This window comes from Tinamus guttatus, unplaced genomic scaffold, assembly GCF_059628265.1.
Source record: "Tinamus guttatus ecotype Peru unplaced genomic scaffold, ASM5962826v1 Tinamus_guttatus_pri_ptg000169l, whole genome shotgun sequence".
NCBI lineage: Eukaryota > Metazoa > Chordata > Aves > Tinamiformes > Tinamidae > Tinamus > Tinamus guttatus.
Window position 1 is genome coordinate 1,692,189 of NW_028288703.1, and position 27,068 is coordinate 1,719,256.

Here is a 27,068-nt window from a genome sequence, read left to right on the forward strand (position 1 = left end):
TGCGCACTTCGCAAGGGCGGCGGAGCCGCGCTCCCCAACTGACCGCCGAGGCGCCGGGTGCCGATGTTACCTAACGAAAAGCTGCGGCCTCCGGCCGCCGCTTCACTAAGCTCGCCGGGCTCCGGGGAGCAGAAAGGCGGAGGCAGCCACCGCTCTCCATCCACCCCCCAGCGCGGCACCTCCCTCACAGCTCCCAAATGGCGGCGCGCAAAGAGAAGGGGGGCCGGGTAAGGGCAGGGCCTATCGACAGCTCGGCGCTCCGCACTCAGGCTGAAAGGAGGGGATGAGGAGAACGGCGGGGGGAGAAGGAGAGACAGGCGAGAGGGAAGGAGTCGAGCGCCGAGGGATCGATGGGCCGAGGATAAATGTATCACTGAGTGTGAAGCCGCCATTTTATATGAGGAACGAAACGATCGGTGCCGAGCGAGACCCAGGCCCGCAGGGAGCCGCCGGGGTGCGGCGGCGCAAGTAGGGGCCGGAGCGGGGTGGCGCGACGGGGGGCGATGGGGAGCTGGCGGTTCTGTCTCTTTCCTTGGCTGCCCCTCGCTGGGGAGCTGCGCTCCGGGCTGCTCGCGGCGGTGGCCGAGCCCCGGGCGCCTGGCTTGCGAGGGCGCGGATGGCCGCGCCTCCGCTGACAGGGCCGGGGCAGCGCGGGGGATCGGGGGCTCCTACCTGGCGGTCGGTCCCCCCTCCCTCTGCGCGGGGGCTGCGGGGAAGGGGCCCGGGCGGCGGCGCAGGTGAAGGGGGGGGGCGGGTCCCGCCGGGCGCGCCCCCGCGCCGCCGCCGCCGCTTTCCCGGGCGCGCCGGAGTTCGCGTCCGAGCGGCGTTAGCCGCGCTCCGGCGGGAGCGGCCGGCGCGATGGTGGACACTTGTGCTATTAATTTTTCGTACATTTTTCTGCAGTTTAAATAACGCGTTTTATAACTGCAGCAAGGTCTCCTCGTTGACTGATTTCTCCCCGAACTGTTACAGCTTTGGCATGCAGAGGTGTGGTGGTGTTATTCAGTGCTCTAGGACTATGCTGTTCCTGGACCCTGCTTATCTGCAGGCTTAATCTGCGCAAAATAATCTGCTTTTGCCGATAGCACCTCTCGTCCATTGGCCCCCTTGTCTAGATCAGCAAATCAGACAAAATAACTTGTGCTTTGTGTGTGTGTGTGTGTTATCCTTTAAGTGACATCTGTAATTACAGGGATCTAGGACAATAAGGCCTCACAAACAGTCCTAAAGGAATTGCTAGACCAGGGTCTATTCCTGAGGCGGTTGGAAGTTGTCACAGGGATGCAGAACAAGAAGGGAGCATAATGGAGTAAACCTGAAGTTCCATAAAAACTCGAGCCAACCTGAAATGCATGAAAATAATTTTTAAGAAATTGCACAGAACATTTATTTATTTATTCAAAAACAAAAAAGAAGATCAAATCCCCCCTAAATAGCCTTCATATTGGGGAACTGGGCACACTGCAAGTGAAGATGCCTGTTCTTTAGGGCCTGGGTAGGTGCAGAAGAAAATACTGAATAGATGATTTTGAGTGTGAATGTCAAATGGTTCAGTTAAATCTTTGTGTGGTCTCTCATTTAGAATGGAAGTGGCTTTAATTTAGTGTCTTAATGTTTTCTGTAGGCAAACTCTAAGGCTGAAATTTGCCATAAAAATATGTGGATTTGTATTTATATTCACAAGATGGATCAATATTTGACTGATCTGTTAAGCAATTTAATCTTGGATTGTTAAATCGGAAGAGAACTAGCTTGACTGAGTTGAAGTAGTGGTGCTTTCAAAAATCTGGAATTGTTCTTCGGGTGATTTGTTGCCATACTTAATATGTTCAGGACTGGACAATGTATTGTGCAACACTGCTGACTAACCTGCTTTGGAAGAAATCTGAAACTAGCAGAGAAATTGTGCTATTTTTTTCCAAAGATGCAAAACTGTTATTTTCAGTTAATGCTTTTGATGTTTACATACCGTATACCTTTGGTATTTCTTTTTTGACAACAGCAGAGTCTATCCAAATTAAATATGAAGCTTACAGCTGTCTTAAGGGCTAAACTTACTACAACTCATTAAAATAACCCATATTTTATAAACCATAAACATGACCCACGGAAGTCATTGGTCAGCATTTCTTGGTATGCTAAATCAGCACTAGTTTCTTCTGGGACATACACTCCCCTCCTCTCCCTGGCTTATTTATCTGGCTCATTCACTGTTGAGAAACCAGGAGTTGAGGAAAAAACAAGTTTTCCTTGTTTTCAGTCTTTGAAAACAAATTAAGTGTGTGATGATGAGAGCTGTTGGTTCTGAAACTTTTGCAGGACATGGGAACCAGAGCTCTTGGTTGAAATTATTTATATATAAATGGGTTTTTAATGAGTTTCAAATGCAAGAGTTGTGCTGATAAACTCACCTTCATATTATATATACAAATGCTTAATTTATTTTCCTAATAAAACAAAGCTTAGTTTTATACAGATTTTTGTTTGGGTCTCTGATCATCTCTACTCCAAACGTACCATCTTTCCTTTCCACAATACCTTATGATAGTTATTAGTACTCCTGGCTCCTGTCTTCAATTTTGCTGTGCTTAAACACCCAGCAGTTCTTTTCTGCTCCTCCTCTCTCGTCTGTTACGTGTTCCTTGTCTACGTTTTTGGCTGCCAGCTTGCAAAGAGGGAGCTTTGGCTCCAGTTGGTTTCGTCACGAGGCAATTGGCTTTTACAGCTGGCGCACCGAAAGTTTGTGGTGTCTGTGCTGATGAACAGGCGAATCTTCCTATTTCCATTGCCTGTGGGAATTTCATATCCTTGATGCCTCTGCCTGGTTGGCTAGCTGAAATAAGCTAATGTGCCCGAGAGTTATGGGAGGACTGAAGGGAAGGCACATGGATAGATGGATCATTTAAGGGTAGTTTGCATAGAAAGCAATGCTATATATATATATATATATTTTTTTTTTTGGCGCAGTTTAGTTTCAGTAACTTCTATGAAAAAGTAGCTTAAAACAGGAAGGAAATAGTGTATTATAAAAAATATGTTCATGGACCATCTTTAAATAAAAATACAGAAATTTAAAGACTGGAGCTACGTGAAGAGAACTATAAGTAAGCATTCAATTTCTTGTAAAAGATCACATTGCTTAAGTCAAAATTATCTTTGGTGGAGAAAGTAAAAAAAAAATAGTCAAAGCAAGATTAAAATGTGCACTTTAAAATTTCAAGCATGATAATTTAAGCATGACTTAAGTCAATGTTTTATGTAAGTTTAATTTGTAAGTGAGCAGATGTGTTTATAGCTTCATTGCAACAATTTGATACAATAATTGTTTATACAAAAGCCTTATATATTTTCTGTTATGAACTATATTGGCTCTTTCTTCTGAATTAGAAATTTTATTTAATAGTGGTGTGGAAAAACCCTGTCATCTGAACAAGGAAGAAGAACTGATATAATAGGAAGAAATTAGGTAGAACTGCTACCTTTATGACAAATTAACAAGGTATTTTAGCAATGAGCAAGCATTGGCTAATTAATTTTGAGACCGTGTGAATTACATGTATAATGCTTTGAAAGATGCCCTATTGGTGAAGGAGTTATGTATTTCGTGATGTTCCTATTCTGAACTTTCTGAAAAGAAAGTGTTTTGGACAGAGTTCTGTGAACAGTTAATTTTCAATGGTCTCTTGGCTCTTGCTGCATCTTTTTATAAATAACAGTTTTGCTTTGAAAAGCAGCTGGCGCAAGTTTAGTCTTCCAGGGACTTGAATACTGTGTTTGTACTACAAATGTCATCTGTTTCACACAAAGTTAATTTTATTGCAGCAGTGCACACTGACCTTTTACAATTTAATATAATATGGTCATCTTGTGTACTGAAATGCAGCACTGCATACAGTAGATGAGAATAAACAAAACGCTGTTCTTAACTAATTTGTAAATGAGTAAAGCATGTTTATGGCAGACTTTAGAGGTCAAAATTACAGTAGATAATGTTTACATAAGTGGGTATTCTTTTCCGGGGCTTTGGGTGGCATAGTGTAGTTCATTTTTTTTTTTTTCCTATATATTTTGTTTGTTTTTGTTTTTTGTTTCCTTGTGGGGAATGACATGGGTTAAGATTATAACGTAGAAAAACTTAGGATTCCTGTAGAACAATGCAATGGCACATCCGGGCCGCTGGATTTGTTTGCAGTTACAGGTGTGTCCGTATTCTGCCATTTCTCCTATGCATGTTCTGAATGAATCCTGTGCATGTGCATAAATGATGCAGAGCTAAATCACCACTGTTAGCTTTAACTTCAGGCAAAAGAGTTTTAAAATTGCCTTTCAAGTAATCTGTGAATATGGGGAGCGTGTTAAGTGATCTTGCCTTGTTTTCTTTGTATATATCTGTAAATGGGACCTGTACGTCCAGGTCCTCTGACGTAGACCCTTTGTTGTTCTCAGTTGCATTGCGCTGCCGAGTCATTTCACTTGCTGTGTTGTGGCGCCCTGCAGATGCTGGCTTGCATACTGTAATGTTGCCTGTTTTCTCTTACTACAACATTTTACTGCTTCATATCAGCTTATACTGCATATTTGCTATTGGTTTGACCCTGAAATATTTAATTTCTGACAAGCAGCTGACAAAAGTGTTAATTAATATTGCATTCCAATTGAAATACGTAGTATTGGTTAAGAGCAGTTGGGACATCTCGTGTATTTTTAGTTCACAAACTAGAGGGAGGTTGCTTCACTGACTTGCAGCTGGGTGTGGCATAGGGTTAACCATGTTAATTAAATCTGGCTCAGAGGTTTAGGCTTTAAAAATGGCTCTAAGCCCACATTATATTCTTCTTTTTGCATAAATTTTTCATAGAGAACAATCTGCAGTTCTTAAAATGAGTAGTGCACGAACACCTTCTAACTGGAGAGACTGGCAAGAGTGAGATACAAGGTACTAGAAGAAATTTGCCTTTTTTAAATCACTTTTTTATTTGTGCACTCTTTTTTTTTGGAATTTAACAGATTTTTGTAGAGCTTGTGTTGTAAAACACACATACAGATTAAGTACATATAAAATACCTGAACTCTTTGTGCTTCTGAGCTTTCTGCAGACCTATGTGTTAATTTTTATACAAACCAACAGTACCAGGCCTTTGTGTATAAATAAGAAACATTTTCATTGTGACAGAACTTTCAAACTTAAGCAGTTTTAAACACATTGACGTTCATTCCATTTTTCTCAGAATGAGGAAAATAGTAAACGAATTTTGTGCAAGCTATCGGATGTTACACCTTTTTATACATTTCTTTTCCTTGTGTACAACTTCACTCCCTCCCAACTCCAATAATTTTTAAAGGCTATATTCCATCAATACCAATGTGTAGGTACGAACAGGCTGAAACTTCCTTGTGGTGGTTTAGGTAAGGACAATAAAAATTTCTTTTGAACCTAATTAGAAAGCTGAGCAATTTCAATCATCAGTAAGTCAAAAAGAGCATACTATTAAAAAAGCAGTATTGTTCAAAAAGAGCGTGAATTTCCTTCAGCAAAGCAGCATTTCTGCTTTATCGCTGGCCTTATGAGTTTTCATAGTTGATATTGTGAATGATGCTATCCTTATGTGGATACAGCTGAAAAAAAAAAAAAAAACCTCACAAACCTCAGATATAGATGTGCTGGAATGACTGTTCCAGGGTGGGTTGAATAGAGAGGGGGTCAATGCACAATTTGTCCAAAATAGAGTTTCATAGGAGGACGGCGCATTTGCAGCTGTGGGAAGAATTTAGTAGCTGCAATGGCTTCCAGAATGCCTTGCAGCCAAAAGAACAACCAAAAGAAACAAGAAAGTATAACTGCCCCCCCCCCAAAATATGCTGACATTTAACAAAAAATAAACCCTTTTCTGAATTACATCATTCGTGTTAAATGATTTAGAAGTGAGCGTAAAGCTTACACCGTCAATAATAGCATGCTGAAGTGTTCATGTCAGAGGGATACGGTGGATTGATTTTTAGCTGGAACTGAGTTTCAGGGCCTACTCAGTCTTTAAACCTTTTAAGTTGCCCATGTAACTTGCTCATTGGCAATCAAGAGGTTATAAAAAGAGGACCAGCTGATGTTGCAATCTAAGCAGTGGCCATGTAGTGGAAAGACTCTACTTTGGCATGTTCACTAGTGCTATTTTTACCTATTCCAGTAAGATCTGTCCTTGTGATGTTAAATTCTAGGACACTACCTGGAATTATTTTCTTCTATGGAAGTGCTGTTGCATACTTTGGGTAACACTTTCAATGAAATTAGCAAAACATTTGAGATTTAAAATATCTTACAGTTGAAAATTTTTTTTCTCCTGTCACCATAAATAAAGTTACAATTGGAGCTGTAAGATTTTTCTTACTTTTGTTTGCATAGTTTTTTGTCTGGCAAAGTATTTTCAGTGTTGTTTTCCTTTTCTACATTGAGTGCTTTAATGCCTGCCTCTCTCTCTCTCTCTTTTTGTTTTTTTCTCCTGTCAATCTCTTGTGAAGCTTAGCAGGGAGAATACCTTCAGGAGTCTAGAAAGGCAATGTGAATTTAAAGATAGGAATAATTATAGTATTTTGTTGCTGGGTTTTTTTTTTAACTTTTAAAAAAGACAAAATTGGGGTTCCAATTGTTTCCTCACTATGAGTGGTTTGCTTCTCCCTTAGCTTTGCTGTTGTCTTCGTTAAACCATTCTACTTCTTGGATTTAGTAGAATCTCACATCTGCAAAAACAGCTGGCACTTTAGTCGGCTCACCTGTTTCTTAAACCTTCCTTGTTACCATCTCTGTTAGTAAATGTTCTTAAGGATTTTTCTTTCAAAACTGACAAACATGTCAATTTTTTATTCTTTTATGGCTATTCTGTCAGTTCAGACAGAAGTATTGCATCTGCTTCCTCTGTAACTCATCACACTTGTTTTATGATTCTTGTGTATGTTTCTTTGACAGATCTTGCAACATTAGTGTTTTAGGTTTTCAATCTAGAAAGTCTGTTCTTCCCCAACATTTTTTTTCCCCGTCTCTTTTTTTTTCATCTACCATACTGACTGGTTTGATTTTGTCCAGGTTTGTCCTAGACTGTTTTCAATTTGACTTTCATGTCATCTTTTTTTTTTCTTTACTTCAGGAACAGGTCTTTCCAAATCTGGCCTATTACTTAAATTTGAGGCTTGTAACTGTGTCTTCATTCTTATCAGTTTACTAATTGAAAACCACATTATTTAAAAAACAAAAAAACAGGGCTGTGTCGTCGGCTGGTCCTGTGCTTATATTTACAGTGTTTTGAGGCTTCTCCGTTTCTCTCTGCTTCTGGCCCTCTTGTGATGTCTGGTCACAGTACTTTCTACACCTTTTTTTTTTTTCTGGTTAATCTGTAAACAAATCCAGCTGTTGATTCTGTGTAGGTTATTTTCTAAATACTTTAAATATTTAGAAATATATACATAAATATTATTAAAATGTAAATACATATATTTTTGGAATATCTTTCTCTAGTCTTCATGTATTAGAACGAAAGAGCTCAGCTTTTTCTTTGGTGGGCAGAAGACAACATTCCTCCCCTTCCGCTAGTCTTCTCTTTCTTCCTCCTTGTATGTTTTTTATGATGGGAAACTGCATTCACAATTCTTCGTATGCTGGAATTTTAGTTTTAAAGATTCTTAACCTTGTTTCATGAATGAGATTGTTGTACTGGGATAGCATTTATTTGTCTTAGTGACCATACAGTATGGTCTTATAAAATACATTTCGTTTATGCTGTGACTTTGCATAAAATGATGGAAGGCCAAAAAAACCACTGAAGAGTAGAAAGAAGATAAATTAACTCACACTGATGTATTGCATGAAATAATTAGTTGATTATTAATTTGGTGTTGTGCATGTATGTAAATTCTATGTCTGTTAAAACTGTAAATCTCTGCTGGTTTTGTCTTGCATTCCACAGATGATGCACTTCATCCTTTGGCCATAGGACTTCAGTGACTCAAAGGAAAATTAAAAGCGTAAGTAACTTATTTTAACTTTCCTCGTACCCTTCCCCTCTTTCCTTCGCTTGTGCCATCCTTTCTTCCATGGTCCCTGCATCTTCTCTGGGGGAAGGGAATTTTATCACAATTAAGTGCAGTGCTTCTGTTCCCTGGTTAATAATAAAATCTGCTTTGTTGTTTTGAAAATTATCACAAAACTAGTACAGTTTTTCAGTGTTTGCTTTATGAGAAGTATGCGTTTACCTTAAATCCTTACTTTTGTCTGTCTCCATCGATATTTACTTGGTGGGAAAACTTCTATGCAATTAACATGTTTAAATCTTTGTAATTGCCTGTCTTCTCCAAATAGTTTTTGCCCTTTTTCACACAGCTAGAGATTTGCTGTGAATAGTCAAGACTTGATATAAATCTTAGCTGCAACATTATCTTAAAGTGGTTGTTGATTTTTCTGAATACCTCTTAACAACAAAAAAGTGTTGTGAGGGCTTAATCGTCTGAAGAGAATTTGAAATAAATCCCTGCAAACTCATATAAAGAGTTGGTGCTTTATTAAAAAAAATCAACCAGAACTATAACTTGTGGAAATATATAATTAGATACTGCAAGAGATTGTTTGCTAGGAAAAAGAGAAATAAAGTGGGAAATGATTTCTCTTTGCAGGCCATCAAGGTGCTAAGTGCCTGACATATAATAATTTTATTTTTGTGCAGTCTGTAACTTCTGATTAAATGCAGTGCATATTTTCTGTTTTATGCAGGCTTCTCTATAAATACCTGTGCATGGTAAACAATTAAATAAGTTTAGAGCAGTCCATATAGTTTAGCACTGAAATACTCAAGTATTGCCTTTTTAGGTTTCATTTGTATTTCAGAAACTTATCTTAAATTCTATTCCTAGGTGCATTTATTGGTTATAAATTGGGGGGGGGCGGAGAGGGGAGAGTGGCAGGAACAGGAGCAGGGACATTTATACTATTATAAACTTACAGAAAAATGTCTTCCAATCCTTCCTTGGTTCTGTTTGTTGTGTCCCCTTCCCTATATTGCTATATGACCAGGGTCTTAGAATTGCAGTATTAACCTCCTTGTGGCACTGCTAGTTCTGGGACAGTGCCCAAATTCAATAAATTAAATTTATTAGTTTAAAGCTCCTTTGAATGACTACAGAGAACATTGAACTCTGAGGCTAGTTTAAGACTGGCATGTGGTAGTGTCTTCAGTGTGCAACTGAGAGAGGACAGAGCCAGTATTTCTTTGTGCTGAGATTTTTGGTCACTTTTGTCCCATATTTGAGAACTTGAGTGGGAAGGGCATTTGGTGGATTGCTGACACTTGAGTAACTTTTTCATCCTTGCTGTAAAGTGGATGAGTTCCAGGCAATTCTAAAGACAGTTTGGGGCTTTCATACATGCTTGAAACAATTCAAGCATGTGTAAGTCCAGAATGCAAATAGGCACATGTTTGAAAATGAATGCACAGTCAATAAGGACTTGTGGTGGGAAACAAAATATTGTCCTAAGTCTGTGTTGACTGTTTAATGAAAATATAGGTGTAATCTCATAGCTAATTTTCAATTGGGCATCTGTTTTTTTTTTTTTTAAATATAGTTCATGGCTTCCAGCCTATGTCTGGTTTACAGGACAATTCTCTTGCTAACATTGAGTTACCTTCTTGAAGGCTCCTCAGGCATGGATTAAGATTGTCTGTAAACTGCTCCTCTGACACCATGGTAGCAGTCCAAGTGCAGTTATACACACATTGCTGTTGACCTGTGCATGTACTGAAAGTCAAATGCTTTCAAGATGAAAGCTAATTATGCAGATGTGGGTGAATCATGTATGTGTAGGTCGATCATGTCACAAAGGAGAAGGCAGTTTTCAGATATTTTCAAAAGAGGCTGTGAGATCCGCTTTGTTAAAAAGAGTGAATACCACTTCTTTGTAGCTAAGAATATTGTAATTTTCCCTTACTATCCTAATTTTATTGTTTCTTAGGTTGTATCAATGGAGCACATTCAGGGAGCTTGGAAGACTATCAGTAATGGTTTTGGACTCAAGGATTCTGTCTTTGATGGCCCAAACTGTATTTCACCTACTATTGTGCAGCAGTTTGGTTATCAACGCCGAGCGTCTGACGATGGCAAAATATCAGATACTTCCAAAACTAGTAATACTATTCGGGTTTTTTTGCCCAACAAGCAACGCACAGTGGTAAGTCTGCGTTACCTGTATGTTAGAAATCTGTTGCTAATCCTGTGACATGTATGTGACAATAGAGATGCCAAACTTCAAGAAAAGGTCTTTTTGTGATTAGATAAATTGTCAAGAGTTTAATTCTAGAAGAAATATTTTGAAAACAGTATTTCTTTATTTTGAGAGCTTACATTTTTCTCAGTGCTGTGTTTAGTTAATATACATGAACAAGGTTTGTTTCTTAAATATCTTAAATATCTAACATTCTATATATCTATCACTGTTTTCTTCACTTGGATGCCCGTACTGAATTGTTGTAGCTTAAAGCTGAATTGAAACTTCTTAGGGGATGACACTTCTGTATAAGTGGTGATTTGGTGAGGTTTTTTAATCAGCTTAATCTGATTCTGCTATCACTCATTAATGTTTTTTTCTTTTGTCACAGGTAAATGTGCGAAATGGGATGACCTTGCATGATTGTCTTATGAAGGCGCTTAAAGTAAGAGGTCTCCAGCCAGAATGCTGCGCCGTTTTTCGGCTTCTTACTGAACCAAAAGGGTAGGGGTCTATAATGTTATATAAGAATCTTTTAACTAGGTAATTTAAAAATCTAGTTTTTAGAATAGTGGCAATAATGTCTTCTTCCCCTCTACTGCTAGTTTCTTTTAAGAGTGCAACTGAATTGGAAAAATTGAATTGGAAAACCTTTTTATTGCCTTCCTTGCACCTCTTGCTTCCTGGAGTAATACAAAAAATTAATTTAATTTTAATTTAATATCAAAGCTAAAATAAATATCAAAGATGTGCAGAATTGAGAGGGCAACTTAAGTGCTTTTAGCATCTGGGAGGTTTTTTTTTTTTTTTAATCACACTCTAGGTTAAATAGTGTGGTATGCATTCATATCTGAGCTACAATTCTCTTCTGTGTTCATAGTAGTTCATAAATGTCACTGTTGGTGATTCTTGGCCAACTTGAATGCAAATCCCCTTCTGTTCAATTTTAAGAGTATACAGCCCTCTAGAACTTATCAATGTTTGGATTTAAATCTCACTTCAGATATTCCTTATTTTTTGTAGGACCAGGGATGCTGCTATTAGATACCAAATGATTCTTTTACAAGCTGAGGGAGTGAAAGTATCTCATGGAGTTAATACATTTAACTTCACACCTCAAAAGGCTTGGGCTTAATGCTCTTTTATGCCTCAGTCATGAGACGGTCATTTGTGGGTTTACATTTCTGTGTAATTTGGAGGTCCCAAATAATTTTAGTGCTGAAGCACATCATTTGGATTCCATGTCACTTAGTCTGCCATTCATAATTTATTATATGGTGTTTATAAAGGTATTTCTGTGACACCACCATAAATTCTAAATGCCTTATTTTACGTAAAATAATATATAAATGACTTCTGCGTTCAAACAAACAAAAAAGAGTTGAATTCCTATGTCTTCAAAATTGGTAATTCCTTACAGTTTTTTGTTAAAAGTTGCTGAAATATAGCTCATTGTAACAGATTAGCCCACTTTTGTATTTTTTTCAGTTTATTTAAAGTACAAAAACCTTACATTAATGATTAGACTTTACTTCTTTTTTTTCGCGGTCTCCTAAGTAATTTTTATCTCCCCACTCTTTCATTCTTAAGCAAAAAAGCACGCCTGGATTGGAAGACAGATGCTGCTTCTTTGATTGGAGAGGAACTGCAAGTGGACTTCCTTGATCATGTTCCGCTCACTACACACAATTTTGTAAGGTTTTTCTCTTCTGCACTGTAGTATAAATTGTATCAGATGACCCAGATATTCAGTCAATTATTTTTTCAGGCATTAGGTGCCTTTTGGCTTATAAACACAGGGAACTCCCAAAGTGATGATGCAACTCTCTTTCCTGCATCCCCAGTAGCTAAATACCTTTTGATAATGAAATGCTGGAACACAGTTTGTGTCTTTATACAGTTTTGGAAAATTACAAATACGTTGGTCATCTAAAAAGCAATATTGCTCTCGGCATCTCGAGAAGGCTTAAATTTGGAGTTCTAGAGGCAGGATCACTTTGGTTCTTTTTTTTTTAAATATATTTCTATTTATCTATCTTCAATATCTTCTAATATCTTCAATTATTCAGAAGCTTTGGGAAAACATGTCATTTTAAGATACTAATATTTCCATAAACTGTTTTACTTACTAAGGGTTTTTTTCTGCTTTTCTTGTTCAGGAGGTATTGATCGTATATATGACAAATACATATAATACTTAAGTGAGGCTTTGAGGCACTGATAAATTTTATTTGCTATTTAACTGTTTATGTCAAGTTGTAAAGATGTTAATTGCAGCTAATTAAGAGAGTTGATCATTTAACGTGTTTTTTTTAGGCCAGGAAGACATTTCTAAAGCTTGCATTTTGTGACATCTGCCAGAAGTTCCTGCTAAATGGGTTTCGGTGTCAGACATGTGGTTATAAATTCCATGAACACTGCAGCACAAAAGTTCCAACCATGTGTGTCGACTGGAGCAATATCAGGCAACTCTTGTAAGAAAAAAATCTTTTTTGGTATCAGTTGTAATTTGCCATGACAGAAGAGCATGAGTTTTTAATTGGTGATTATAGAGGTGAATTTGGATTGTTCAGAAGCATTATCACTTTCATCAATATAAAGAACTTCATGAAACAGCCAGCAATGACTGTCTATGCCCAGATGATGAAGGCCATTTACATTACATGCATTTTGTTCTTGCTGTAAATTTAATACTCTGGGACAAGCAAACGAAGGTCTTGAAAGATTAGGCAATTGCTCTAATGCTATATTGTTTCCACACAGGGAGACACAGTAATTCCTCTTGCATACTGCTACTATTTGAAGGTGGGGGAAGCTAATGGTTTGGTTGATCTTTAGCTATTGGAAAAATGAATGGTTCAGAATGACCATCTCTTTTTTTTTTTTTCATTTTGAAAATAAATGTATTTCTGAGAAAAGTGATAAGGAATAATATATTTCCAATATTGATTAGAGGGAAAGTTCAAAATTATTATGGTGGAAGTCCAGTTACACAAAAGTACTAAAACCTGTAATGGAAATGTCAATGATTTAAAATATGTTTTAATTACTGATTGTGTTTTTCTAACTAAACTTTGTCATGTAGTTGTGTGCTTTCTTACGTACACCAGTCATCAGACTACGTGTAGGATTAATTACGTTACGCTGTGCTGTACGGGTTTAGTAGAACTGAATTTAAGTTTGGTCTAGAAAACTCTACTAGGAAAAACTGAAACAGAGTGTAAAAGAGATTTGTGTCTTCAGTATTTAAATTCAGAAATAACTTTTGAAAATTTCCTTTGGGAGTCTGCAGACATAGATTTAGTCATATCACACACAGAGTAAAAAAGCTGCATAAAGGCGAAGCCATGTTCATGAAGTTAACTCTAATGAAAGAATTGGCCCTTTAAATCCTAAGCTTCAACAGCATTGTACAGGAGGTAGTGTAGCAGTTGAAAGTGTAATTGTTTTTGTTGATATTTCAGATTGTTCCCAAATTCAAATATCAGTGACAGTGGTGCCCCTGCACTACCTCCCTTGACAATGAAACGGATGCGGGAGTCTGTCTCCCGGATACCTGTTAGGTAAGCTAGTATTTCCTGTCATTTCTGTTTTGGGAAATACAATTGTTTAAAAACAAAAAATCAAAATGCCCCCAACTCCTCAAAAGTACAACAGTAATGTAAAAGGTCAGGATGGATGTGCAAGAAGGCAAGACCACTTCATTGTAGAGATTATGTAATAGCTTTACTTGTTCTTAGATTCAGGCAAAACATTCATTTGTGATTTTATAGTTCTAGTTTTTAACCTTAAGAATTTAAGTGAGTTATTAAAGGTTTTATTAAAGACTCCCTTTGATATCATGCTTATTAGTTTTGTATGTCATCTGATCAGGTAGTACATGTAAATGTTTGACTTACTTATTTTGCATGACTTGAATGCTTAACCAAAAGTAGTATTCTAATGTTATGCTACAAAGAGGAGCTTAAAAGGAGAACAGTGAGAACTGTGAAAATACGCTCCTCTTAAAGGAAAATCCGAGGTTTTAATTTCCTGTAGATTTATATGCTAAAATAAAAGTTGATTCCCTTCCTAAGGGGCCTGTGTTCTGATCCTGATTTGTGCTTGTATTCTTTTCCTTGACATTTTAGAGCCCGAAGAGGGCAGGCCATCTTTTGTTTTTTCTACAGCCTTTTGACAAATGTTGGCCTATTCAGGAATGAGGGATAGAGCACAAAGCTGACCTGTAAATGACTTTATTTGTTCATATATCTTAGAGGGAACTGCATCAGTAATTGATCTTATGTTCTCTTTGCCATCTTATTCTATTTCCATTGTTGAATAGTGATTGATTTACTTGATATTCTTTTAAGCTTTTTGTGAAGGCTGGCTGACTTCAGTTAAGCTACTTGAGTGTAAATAGGGTTGATTGGCCATAGCCATGATTATTAGCTCTGCTTTAATTGTATTTTACATTGTTGGCCTCCTTTTAACTGGTATTGGGTTTCATGACTTCCTTGCTGGCTGTTCTGTGTGACCCATTGAGCAGTCTTGCAAATCTTCATAAACTTAGGGCTTAGCAGGAAAGGAGCTTTTAAGCTATGCTTTTAATGGGCTTGAAATGAGGGGGTGGTTTAAATTTTGCAGACCTGAGTTAATCCAGCAGAGAGATTTTTATCAGTATATTAAATGTAATTTGATAGGGATTGAGGCAAACCACAGTAATTTTTGTAATGGCAGAAATGTAGAATAGTGTTAAAGATACCAGGCAGGTATGTTGACTGTCAAAATCCTTCCATCAAAATTCTAAAATTATTTCTGAGTTAAACTGGGCATGATTTAGCTGACCAAACAGTTTAGTTGGCAAATAATCCCAGCTTGTCCTCTGTTTGGAATTCTGTGTATATTGCTCTTGGACAGGATGCATTGAACAGTCTATTTCAACTGCTACTAGAGAGAAAAAGATAACCGTAACTTTCCCTTTCTCTGTTCCCTTCTCAGTTCCCAGCACAGGTATTCTACACCTCATGCCTTCACATTCAATGCATCAAATCCTTCCTCTGAGGGCTCCCTTTCCCAAAGACAGCGATCTACATCCACACCAAACGTGCACATGGTTAGCACTACAGTGCCTGTAGACAGCAGGATAATCGAGGTAATACTGCTGAGGGGAATAGTATGTAGTTAAACTAAAATTGCAACTGGCTCCGTAATTACTACTGGTTGGTTTTTAGAGTTTAATGTGCTTCTGTTATTTGCATAATGTGTTCCTTAGTTGTTTGACTGATGAAGAATATAGATGGGATATTTGCCCAAATAGCTAATAGTTCTTTCTTCATGCAGTGTTTATCACCTTTGCTGAAGTTCTAGGTAGGTTTTGGTAACCATTCTTTATAAAGATGTGAGGGATCTTAACACTCAAAAGAGTATATCTAAAATGTTATTTGAAACTTGCGTCTGAATTTATTCTAAGGTTTTTTGTTTATTTTAAATCTTACTGGATGTACTGTAGGTCCACATGTAGTTCACAGGGTCTCCTTCCTTAGACTGGGACAAATGAGGGACAATTTTTTGAAGTCAAGACTAAAGGAGAAGGTTTGTTTGTTTGTTTTCTTTTGAGATAACTTTGACAAAATAAGGAGTGATGTACTGGAAAACCTTGCAGAAACAGTGCTGCAGGACTGTGGAGAGAAGAGTGTTTGTTTTTTTGCTCTGGGATTATTTAAAAATTCTTAAACCGAACAAAATCCTTACACTGCTTCTTCAGTTTAAAAGCTGTATAGCTTTATAGGCTGAAATGTGGCAGGAAAGTCCTTGGGACCTTTGGTGGAGCAGAAGCAAAGAGTGTTACAGCACTACGAAGCTTTCTTGGAATGAAAGCTTTATGTCAGCCAAGTTTCACAGGGCAAGATATCCGACCCTTCTCCTGTTTTCCTAGGCTTGCCACTTGTTTTGTTGCTTCAGGAGCCTTCTGGATGATGCCGTTTTATGGCACAAGAAAGATCATGAAACCGTCCAGGAGAATATTAAATTCTATAATATGATGAGCTTTAAAGGAGATACTTTCTTTATATATTGCAGTAAAGAAATGCTTTCTCCTGTGCCCTTCTCGGTATCATAGAGAATTAAATGGAAGTAGCTGTCCTGTCTTAGGAGCAATACCTACTTTTCTAAAAGGCTTAAAGGCTTAAATCCTTTCTAGTAGGATATGAGAAAGACCATCTTAATAAAGCGATTTCCTGAAGTGTGGCTACCAAGTGGAGTTTTAGATTTGAGGAGGGTTGCTTTGTAAGTTTTACTGCACTAGATTATCATATAATAGCAGATTAGGTTACTTCTTTCATTTATCCTAACTTTTTTTTAAATTTTCTTTTTACACTCCCTCTGTTCTTTTCTTTCATTTGTTACTGTGTTGGCTTAGAATAACAGCCTGAATGCCTCTCCCAGTTCCTGGTGCAGACGATTTTGTCTGAGGGGAAGAGTAGGTATTTTCTTGGTGCCTCTTGCTTACTTGTGATTAACAGGATTGCTGTAACTTGTAAGCCATGGCAGTGTCCACATGAAATGTGTAATCTGGAATTGATTTAATGAAAATCTGTATGGCATGTTTATATTTAAATGTCAAGAACACTAATTGGAAGAGGCAGATCGATAGAGAAGCTTCATTTCTAATTTAATTGGATGAATTTGTATTGCAAAGCTTATTTGATAGTATGAACTTGAATAAGATCAGGTTAGAGATGTATTTGATCTTACATTGTTTCAAGTAAAACCATCTTAAACATATCTTATTGTGTGGCCTTTTTCCTCTGGAAATTATTTAATTGAAATAAAATGTATGAAAACCTAGATTAAAAATATGATATACTAGCTTTATTTCACGTCAAAGATGAGACTACAGCATTCATGTGTGTACTATATGTATTTTAACAACAATTCTGAACAACACTGATTTCATTTGTTATAGGATTTGTAAAAAGGAAGTAATCTTTAATCTAGGGCTGAAGTGCAACAATTTTTTTTCCCCTTAATATATGTAAGGATTATGAATGTAAGTATCAATAATTTAAAACTACTTACTGATTTTTATGAGCTCACTTAAAGCTAAAAGTTTGAAGCTGATTTAGAAAAAAAAATGTTATTAATACCTTTAAAATATTTTATTGCCCTCAAAAAGGACTAAATTAGTAAGTTAAAGTCCTTCATAATTTGTGCAGGTTTTAACTCACTCAAGTGGGTAGAGGAACTCTAGACAAATGCTGTAATATTTAGATTCAAACGTGGGAGAATGTAATTAACTATCTAAGACCGTGTATTTTGTGAAACCTTACAATAAGGGAAAATCTGGGTAATTTGGATGGCTTATATCTAGGTGGTTGTATTCCACCACTTTATGGTAGATTGTAGGCTTTTTCTGTCCTTCTGTGAAATCTTTATTATACTAACTAGTTAGAAAGTTTGAATTTACTTTCATTAACCTTTACAGTATTTAACATTTTTGTAGTGCATGTTCTTGCTTTGTACTTACACAGTACCTGGATATTTTACCTTTCCTGTATGTACTTTGGGATAATGCATAGCAGGTGAGAAAAGTTGTAAAGTTATGTTTGTCAGAGCTTAGTCGATCTTGTGCATGGCTGTAGAATTGTGTCGTAAAGTGCCTGTGGCATGAGGTGAGTGTTGTTGCACTGTATCAGCTGGTGAACTGTGTAAGGACTTGCTGTTCTTCAAATATCAATCTGTGGAAAAATGTTTTGAAAAATCAGATGTTTCTATCATAGAGCACAAGACTTAGCCTTCTGTGGGTTTCAAGTAGTGCAGTATGGATATTTCTAAATATATCTTGATTTGGAGTAGCTTAGAGTCTTTTAAAAGTTTCCCTGTTTGTAACTCAGAAATTTCTTTCAAAATGTGTCTCTTGAACATAGCTTCTGTAATGATCCTGTATCTCCAAATCTAAAATACAAGCATACAGGGTGGGAGTGCAGATAGCTCTTAAGGTGTTTTTTTCCTCTTCTATGCCTTTAAAGAAAGACAAGAAAACACCTTTTAATATCCTTTGAATATTTAAATATGTTGTAAGAATTCACAAATTGCATGTTTTCTAGCAAATAGGGTTTTTTTTTTAATGACTTGAAAATAACCAAACCAGCATCTTTTAGAGCGTACAGATCAATAAAACCATACGATACTTGACCAAAACTGTCAAGAGGTGTTTCAACATAAGCTTGTTCCTTTGTATGTTCTCATATATTTATTACATTTATTGATCTTCTCTGTTTTAGGATGCAATTCGAAGCCATAGTGAATCAGGTATGGTTACCAAAAATAAAATAATATATAATATTTTTTTTGTGCTTTTTTTTTGACTCATAACTTATTTCTTCTGTTTTTATATTTAAGCCTCACCCTCTGCTCTGTCGGGAAGTCCTAACAATATGAGTCCAACTGGCTGGTCTCAGCCCAAAACCCCTGTCCCAGCCCAAAGAGAGAGAGCCCCTGGATCTAACACGCAAGAAAAAAATAAAATTGTAAGTAATGTAGTATTTATTGTTTAAATTTTAAAATTGAATGGAAGTAATGGATTATAAGGACAAATTTCTGTATTTAAAGGCCAGTAAAATTTGATGGTTAACTTTTTGGGTTATTGCACACTTTGTAATACATATGTAGTAATGACAGATTTTTAACAAACTTTTGGGGTATTTAGTATTTTCTTAGCAATTAACATTTCTCCCTCAGTTCCAGGTGTCTTGTAAAACCTCCCCACCCCCTGCCCCCACAGATTACCAGATTATAAAACCTGTAAAGTTTCAGTCCATCTGAGGGTTGTATGGTGAAAAACTTAAATGCCTTTGGAACGTAAATGTATATATATGTTTGATTGCATAAATGTGATTTAAGTATTTATTTCACTTTTGTTCCAGAGGCCTCGTGGACAAAGAGATTCCAGTTATTATTGGGAAATAGAAGCAAGCGAAGTCATGCTTTCTACCAGAATAGGGTCAGGTTCTTTCGGAACGGTTTACAAAGGCAAATGGCATGGTAAGCACTTAACAACATTGATACTGTTTGAAAACATTGATACTACAATCCTAAAAAACAGCAATCATTAAAAAGATAAAACTGTTCTAGTGGTTTTGAGTACTTACAACTGAAATTGCTAGGTGAGAAATAATAATTAGCTAATTTAAAAATAGAAGGTTTGACAGGCTAGATGTCAAAATCTTTTTTTTAACATGCCATTTTGTACAAATTTCTGCAACAAATTATTTTCTGAAAAATGTGCTTACTTTTTATTAATAGGACTTGGACTGAGTAATTTCAAAGTCTCATGCTAAATTATAATTTTAATAGTCTGTGATTCAATTAGCATACCCATATTTATGGTGGCAGTGAGAGCAAATGAGTATAAATATACTGTGGAGCATCTCTAAGGAAAAAAATGGTTGATGTGAGAATTTAATGGATAAAATTAGCTGGAATAGTTTCTAAAAGAGCCACGTCAAAGGATTAGAATTGTGCTCCAGTTTTAGGGCTTTTGATTTAGACGCAAACATACCTCTTCAAACTCTAATATAAGTAACATTGTTGTTGTAAGATAAGCTTAAAAAATCAGCAAACTTGGCTCTTCTTTTTCCCTCTATTTTTAAAGCACAAATACTTTTATATCTTTGAGCCCAAACATTGCCAACATCAGTGGAAGGACTATTCTTATAATAAAGCTAATTAAACAGTTAAATTGATTTTTTTATTATATAAGCAAAAAGAAACACGGAAACTAAAGAAAAAGCAGACTGAGTAAGACTTAGTAATATGAAGTAGTCAATGTAAATTTTTAAGGAAAATGAATGTTAAAATTCACAACTGCCGTTGCTGCATCAAGAATTTCAGAGTGCCAGATAGGAAATGCATGCAGCCACAGGTTTGCAGAGCACTTGTGTTTTTACAGAATGACAGTTTGTAAAGCTGTCTGCTAATTTGATGTTGTAGTTGTGGTAACTGTATGTTCTCCAGATTCCTCTGTAAAGTCAAAAGTTAAACTCCTTCTGATTATACAAATGCAGCAACAAAATATTGCTAAATGGAATTAATCGAAGCGAGCAGATTGCTGCAGACTTCAGTAGAAATTTCACATTATGCTAGTGGTGACATGCCCAGCTGTGAGGGGCTATTGCAGTGAATCTTTGGAGCACTTGTGCAAGGACTGTTAACGAGGTTTATACAGCTAACTATATGCAAACATATTAGGTTTCTAATAAGCTTCCCTCACTTAGTCTTCCAAAGTGAAGGTGAAATTGATAGTGTCAAGGACAGTCTAACCCTGAGCAGTGTGTGTCTCATTGAACAGGTATCTTGCACTTCCATATTTTTCCAGATTGTTCTGATGGTTAAGTACTAATTTTGATATTTGCAACACTTCTGTTACAGACCCCCATTTGGATCCTGTAGTGTCCTGTAGCATGCTCCTAAATTTAAAAGGAGGAAAGAGAACCAAGGCAGTTTAAATGGGTTGGAAGACTACCTATCATAAACACATTTTCCCCTTGACCCTGGTAATCAGTTCTAGGTTTTTGGTGGTGGGGGGTGGTGGAAGATGATTCTCTTCAGATTGTGGCTGAAAAAAACAAGTGCTAATATGTCTCTATTTCTGTAGAGAAACTATTTGGGGAATGCATCAGGGCTACAAAACACTGGCAGCTCAGTAAAAAAGTGTGTTTTGTAACTGTTAGATTAAAAACATCTCTTAATCAATGGAGGAAATAGCAGAGAGCACATCAAAAATAATCTGAATACGTGTGGCTTGTAATTGGTGCTTATAGCAATTTACCTTAAACTCTTCCTAAATTTTTCAAATACTGATAAGTCATCTATTGGTCTCGTACATTAATGTAGTTGTGGCAGGAGTTGGCTAGTTTAAAGCCTCATTTTAGTAGCCTTGTGAAAATGTAGCCTTTCTATTTAGTGTGTAAGTAGAGAAATCTGTAAGCTGAAAATCTGAGATGGTTCTCTTTGGGAAGATTCCAGAAGGAATAGGAAGAATACTATACTGACTGAAGTTAAAGAACGCTATAAATGCGTAAAAATGTATTCAATAATCGTGTATCTTTGACTTCAGATTACACAGCAAATTAAGCAACTGTGATCTTTCTGTGTTCTTTCTCTGAAACTTTCAGTTATTGACTTGCATATCCTTTTCGTTGTCTGTTTGCCACAGGGCTAATGTTGTCTTTTTTGTTTTACTTTTATGTATGGTTGCTATCCCTATTGTATTCAGTTGATTGCTGTATAGAGAGCCAGACTAACATATTTTCACACTTATCTGTGAAAAGAGGCCATCTAAGAAAATAATTGGCAACTATACTAGGACAGGAGTCTGTCATGCTAGAGACTTAATAACATAGGTGATGGTTCAGTAATTCTTCAGTGGCAGCAGCTTTTAAGCTATGGAATAGGCCTATTTTGGAGTATAGCATCTCAGATCTGAGGACTGATAAAGTGTCAGTATTTCTAAGCTCCTTTTGCCTTTCTGATAGAATGTCAAGACAAGTTAATCCCTTGAACTTTAAAATGTTCTGTCCATCCTCAGTTAAAATGAATGTGGTGGTTCCCCTTTCACTGGGGAGCTCGTCAGTACCACTTTCAACTTCTGTTGGAACCGTCAACTCCATTTCACTATTGCACCTTTCCGAATCAATGTGATTCTGCTGACTTCTGAGCATGCATTGCAAAGTTGTTCGCAACTTTATTTCTGTACAATCTCTAAACAGATGGCACCAAAACATCACACATTCCTCTCTATTACCCTTCAACACATACTGGTATCTAAAGCAAACATTAACAATGAAAGCAAATCTTTTTTGAGTAAAATTTCAAGATTTTTAAGTAAAAAGCGTATTAGTGTTGTTTTGCAAAACAGTTTATTTTGTTGTTTGTTTTTTAGTAACTCTTATGATAAATGTATTTTCAGGGGATGTTGCCGTGAAGATACTAAAGGTTGTAGATCCAACTCCAGAACAGTTCCAAGCTTTCAGAAATGAAGTGGCTGTATTAAGGTTTGTGGTGTGTTTGCTAAATTCTGATATGCAAAGGCACTGTATTTAACTACTGCTCCTTTTAGTTATTTTGCCCAGTATACTGTGCTTCAGAGCAAAAGCACTTGTCCAGACAGAAAGAATAAATAAGAGTTCATACAATGATACTTTGAATACTGTTAAAGAACTAAAAGATACCAATCATAATTCGGAGTGTTTCGATGGTTCTTCGCTGTTTCTTAAAGTGTCTGGGTAAATGATACTAACTTCCATAATCTTCCAGGTCACCCTTGGCATGTAATAAAAGATGGAGACCAGTAAATTCGGGCATTATTGTCATCACTGTACAGACTACTTGAACTGTACCTTTCTAAATTGTAGTATAACTTCTTATTCAAAATCTATTTCTGATCCATGTAACTGTTTTCTGCTTTTAAGTAATGTTTCTGTAATATTGTTAACTATAATGTTAGAACTGTATCCTCAAGCTGAAACAGTTAGAAAATATAAAATCAGTCTTGTGTTAATTCCTTTACAGTATATAATTACCCTCCCTATCAGGATTTAATATTCTATCTAAAGTTGTCACTTTTTTCACAGCTTTTGGGGTGTTTTCTGTTAACTTGATCACTTAAACTTTTACTGTTAGTAATTTCAAAAAGCCTGAATTTTCACAACATCTTTCTTTTTAAAGAACAATAATAAAGATGGTTTTAAATAACCTTCTAAACAAAAGTATTTTCATTAAAAGGCAAAGAATCAGCTGATCTTTGTTTTGTGAAAATAGTTACTAACTACTGTGGGATGTTCTTTTTATTTTCAAAAACAAACTTTACATAAACATCCACATACTTCACAATTTATTTTTCAGGAAACTTTTATTTTGGGACTCAAAACACATTCCTTCATCTAGGAATGAATGTTTCAAAGAACTTCAAGGTGTTGTTTTTATAAAGATACTAATTTTTCTTTCTACTATTATTTATTAGGAAGACTCGGCATGTTAATATTTTGCTCTTTATGGGCTACATGACTAAAGATAACCTGGCTATTGTTACACAATGGTGTGAAGGAAGCAGTCTGTATAAACACCTGCATGTGCAAGAGACCAAGTTCCAAATGTTCCAGCTCATTGACATTGCCCGGCAGACAGCCCAGGGAATGGAGTGAGTAGGATAAACAATGGTGGCTATTTTAATTCCTTGGAATGATTTTCCCCCCTTTGCCTTTCCTAAGACACAGAGTTACTGCTTTAAAATAAATAATGGGTCATGAAAAGATGTCAATATTGTGTACAGAGTAAGGAGTTAATCTCTGAATGTTTGAATCAGTCTTTCAGAACTACTTAAATGTTATTTATATCTTAGTTACATAGATTTACAATTGTTTTATGTTCTGATCTGTGTTAAAAGACAGTTAAGAGGGTAAAGGCAAACACTCAAATGAAAAAGTAAAGATTCCGTGCAGTCTTATTTGAGCATTGTGTATGCATGCTTACTTTCATCCTTACTGGTTTTTTGCACGGACTCTTGCCTTACGTTAGATCCATAGTCTAATGCCACATATTAACTATCAGCTTCCTCCCCCCGTAATGCGCAGGGCAGGGGTTTTACGGGGAGCCAGCGCCTGCTACATTTCTCCTTTTCCCCAGACTAGACTTGTCCTGTAAATTGACTAAAGCAAGAGAGCAATGAAAATACAGCTGGGTATATCGTGAACTGACACAGTCTCTATCAGTAAATTAAAAAAATATATATATAGGCATCATGTATGAGAGCACTTTCCTGCTTTTTTTTCTCCCCACAGCTATTTACATGCAAAGAATATCATCCACAGAGACATGAAATCCAATAGTATCCTTTTCTAACTTCATCATATTGCCTTTAACGTGAGGGTGTTTGGTTGTAAATATGGAGTGCTCTTGTGGGGTTGAAATACCTGTTTCGAATGCATGCAGCTTTGCCTAACCTGCATGCTACTTTCCTGATTGTTGTAGTTAAAAGGAAATAAAGATGTGCGACGGTGCTACTTCAGACTTGACCCGTTTTCATCTACTGGTATTTATGCAATGTATTTCTATTATACAGACACCGTGTTGCACTCTTTGCTTGCTGGGGTGAATGCATGCTTATGTGTATGCACAGGCATGTGTTTTGTTGTTGCTTTCTGTATTTTTAATTACTTGAAATTCTGTCAGAAGTAAAGCCAAAAACCATAATGTAAATTTGGGAAAACTGAGGCTTTACCAATATATTTCTTACAAAGATAGGATTTTTTTAATATAAATGGAATAAAATTATGTAAACTGATGTTTTTTTACCTTTGAACATTTCTGCTTTAGAAACTGCTAAACAGAGTGTCTATTGAGATAGCTCCATAAACAGAAATTTTTACAGAATTTCTTTAACAAATATTTAGATATATTTCTCCATGAAGGCCTCACAGTGAAAATAGGAGACTTTGGTCTGGCAACTGTAAAATCCAGGTGGAGTGGATCTCAACAGGTGGAACAGCCCACTGGTTCAGTCTTGTGGATGGTGAGAGAAGTATTTTACTGCTTTTAAATGTTTTCTCTTTGTTAATATGTATTTGGCAGGTGAAGGCAGTAACTCATTGTATTTGTGAAAGCTTTAAATCATAATTATTGTTAATATATACTGTTTATGCTATGTAGACTTTTATTCCAGGGATTATAGCACAGGGAATAGTTGAAAGAATTTGTTGGTTTACTCTCAACTATATTGTTCCTATAAAATGTGGAATAGCAGTGACTGAGCTTTTCTACAGCTGTAGATAAAACTTGTCAGAGGTCTGACTAGTTTTCAGTTGAGTTCCCTCTCTCTGCTTTTCCATTCTACTTCACTTCTCTTGTCCATCCTGTTTCCATGTTATGTTAATCTTTTTTAATTAAAATTTTTCTTCTTCTACAGGCACCAGAAGTAATACGGATGCAGGATAGTAACCCATTCAGTTTTCAGTCAGATGTCTACTCCTATGGAATAGTATTATATGAGCTAATGACAGGAGAGTTGCCATACTCCCATATAAACAACAGAGATCAGGTAGGAATAATTTATTGTTGAAAATATTTCAAGTGCTCTGTTAATCCACTTAGTGTTTAAAGCTTTTGCTAAATCAGTAAAATCTCAGTATTTTATGTATTAGCTCTTACGTGAAACTTCCTTTTTGCTGTTAAGAGTGCTCTTAGAAAAACAAAGTTGGATTCTGTGCTTTTTCACTTACTAAGTGAAAAAAACAATAGCTGTTGTCATTCTTAGTTTGTGTGAATTATTCTTTACTAGATTTTATTCTTACCAAGTCAGTTAACAAGATAACTTTAAAGAAACACATTAAAGATTGAAACCTCAACTGTGCTACTCAGTTGAATGCTTTTGCTTAGCAAGGGTAGAACTAAACACCAAAGCTTTTCTTTTGCAGGGCATGGACTTGAAGTAGATCCCTTTCATCTACTTTGCTGATCCTTGGTGGTCTTTTTTTATTATTATTATTAACAGAGATCTAATAATGAAAACACAGTGGGGGGAAAAAAAACGCTAGACTTTAGTCCATAGGATGTCTTGCATGTTTGTATTCCAAGCAAGAGAGGCCCATTCTGTTAAGTTAGTTTTTGCTATTGGGCAGGTTATCTGCAATTTGGGAAACTGGTGTTTGTAATAGTGAAATTACATGCTAGCTTTAATGATCATTAGCCCTGCAAAATATGTTACACATGCCATTCAAGTAAGTTTTCCTGGGAAGGATAGATTATTTGCTGGAGGGCTATATTAGGACCTGATTTAGCAACTTGGTAGCATTGAACTGGCTCTGTGGAGATGTTAGATGTTGCAAGACAAAACAATGACACAGTTATTTGAGGGTTTTGTTTGCTTGTTTTAAAGGCACTGCTTTACAGCATTGATAGTCTCATCAGTATTGTGTAGTCAACTATTAAGGTAACTAAAAGTCTGATGAAAGTCATAAATAATAATTCTGGTAACTTTGACTCAGAGAAAACAGAGAATGCATTTTCCAACACACACAAAATCCCAAACAAACTCCTGAAACAAAGATGAAAAAACAAACAAACAAACAAAAAAACAATTCATACCTTCATGCTGCATTAGCTGTGATGATCTCCTTCAGCTTGCTAGCTATACATCTGTCCTCCCAAGGTATTTTACTGAAAATACTGGTGTGCTGACAGATTGAGCTGTCATGCCAAATTGGTTGGTGACTGGTTTCTGTTTTTGTTGAGGGATGTATGTCACTATTCTGAATTTGAGACACCTTCACTTGCTGAATTTTATAAGCTACATAATGTCACGTAGATTGAGTTGTGTCCTGTGTTTTACAAAAGCAGGACTGTTCTTTCAGTTAACTTATTTTGACAATGGTGCAAGGCTCTACCTGTGCATGTGCCTTGTGTTTAATCACTTCAGGACATTAAAGCCCATTATCAATGAAACAATTTTTACATCTTTGGTATTTTTGCTACTACTTTGTTCTCTTTCAGATTATATTCATGGTCGGTCGAGGGTATGCTTCTCCGGACCTCAGTAAACTGTACAAAAACTGTCCCAAAGCAATGAAGAGGCTTGTAGCAGATTGCTTGAAGAAAGTTAGGGAGGAACGACCTTTGTTTCCACAAGTAAGTGTTTTGTCACGAAGCCGGCGCTAGTTTCAAAGTGTTTTATTAATAGCCATTAGCTTGTGAACCATTCTATATAGATCCAAGAATCACTTTAGAAAATGAAAGTAGATGCAGGAATATAGTGCAACTAAGCTGACCAATTTAAAAGGCAAGTAAAAAAAAA

The 27,068-nt window shown here is 36.5% G+C and overlaps 1 protein-coding gene across 2 annotated transcripts in view; it reads left to right on the plus strand.

The window, feature by feature from the left end:
* The first annotated feature begins 334 nt into the window (after positions 1-334).
* The window catches only part of RAF1 (Raf-1 proto-oncogene, serine/threonine kinase), a 28,538-nt gene continuing 1,804 nt past the window's right edge, over positions 335-27,068 (plus strand). Inside the window, exons 1-17 of one of the 2 annotated variants that reach the window (XM_088522874.1) lie at positions 335-468; positions 7,953-8,010; positions 9,989-10,204; positions 10,632-10,744; positions 11,831-11,933; positions 12,557-12,714; positions 13,705-13,803; positions 15,221-15,374; positions 18,505-18,532; positions 18,623-18,750; positions 19,147-19,264; positions 22,191-22,275; positions 23,244-23,420; positions 24,061-24,107; positions 24,673-24,791; positions 25,185-25,316; positions 26,768-26,902. In XM_088522874.1, the coding sequence (XP_088379000.1) occupies positions 9,998-10,204; positions 10,632-10,744; positions 11,831-11,933; positions 12,557-12,714; positions 13,705-13,803; positions 15,221-15,374; positions 18,505-18,532; positions 18,623-18,750; positions 19,147-19,264; positions 22,191-22,275; positions 23,244-23,420; positions 24,061-24,107; positions 24,673-24,791; positions 25,185-25,316; positions 26,768-26,902 (1,803 nt within the window). In that variant the 5' untranslated portion in view covers positions 335-468; positions 7,953-8,010; positions 9,989-9,997. The remainder of the gene's footprint in view (positions 469-7,952; positions 8,011-9,988; positions 10,205-10,631; positions 10,745-11,830; positions 11,934-12,556; positions 12,715-13,704; positions 13,804-15,220; positions 15,375-18,504; positions 18,533-18,622; positions 18,751-19,146; positions 19,265-22,190; positions 22,276-23,243; positions 23,421-24,060; positions 24,108-24,672; positions 24,792-25,184; positions 25,317-26,767; positions 26,903-27,068) is intronic. The other variant, XM_088522875.1, reaches the window with a different exon arrangement.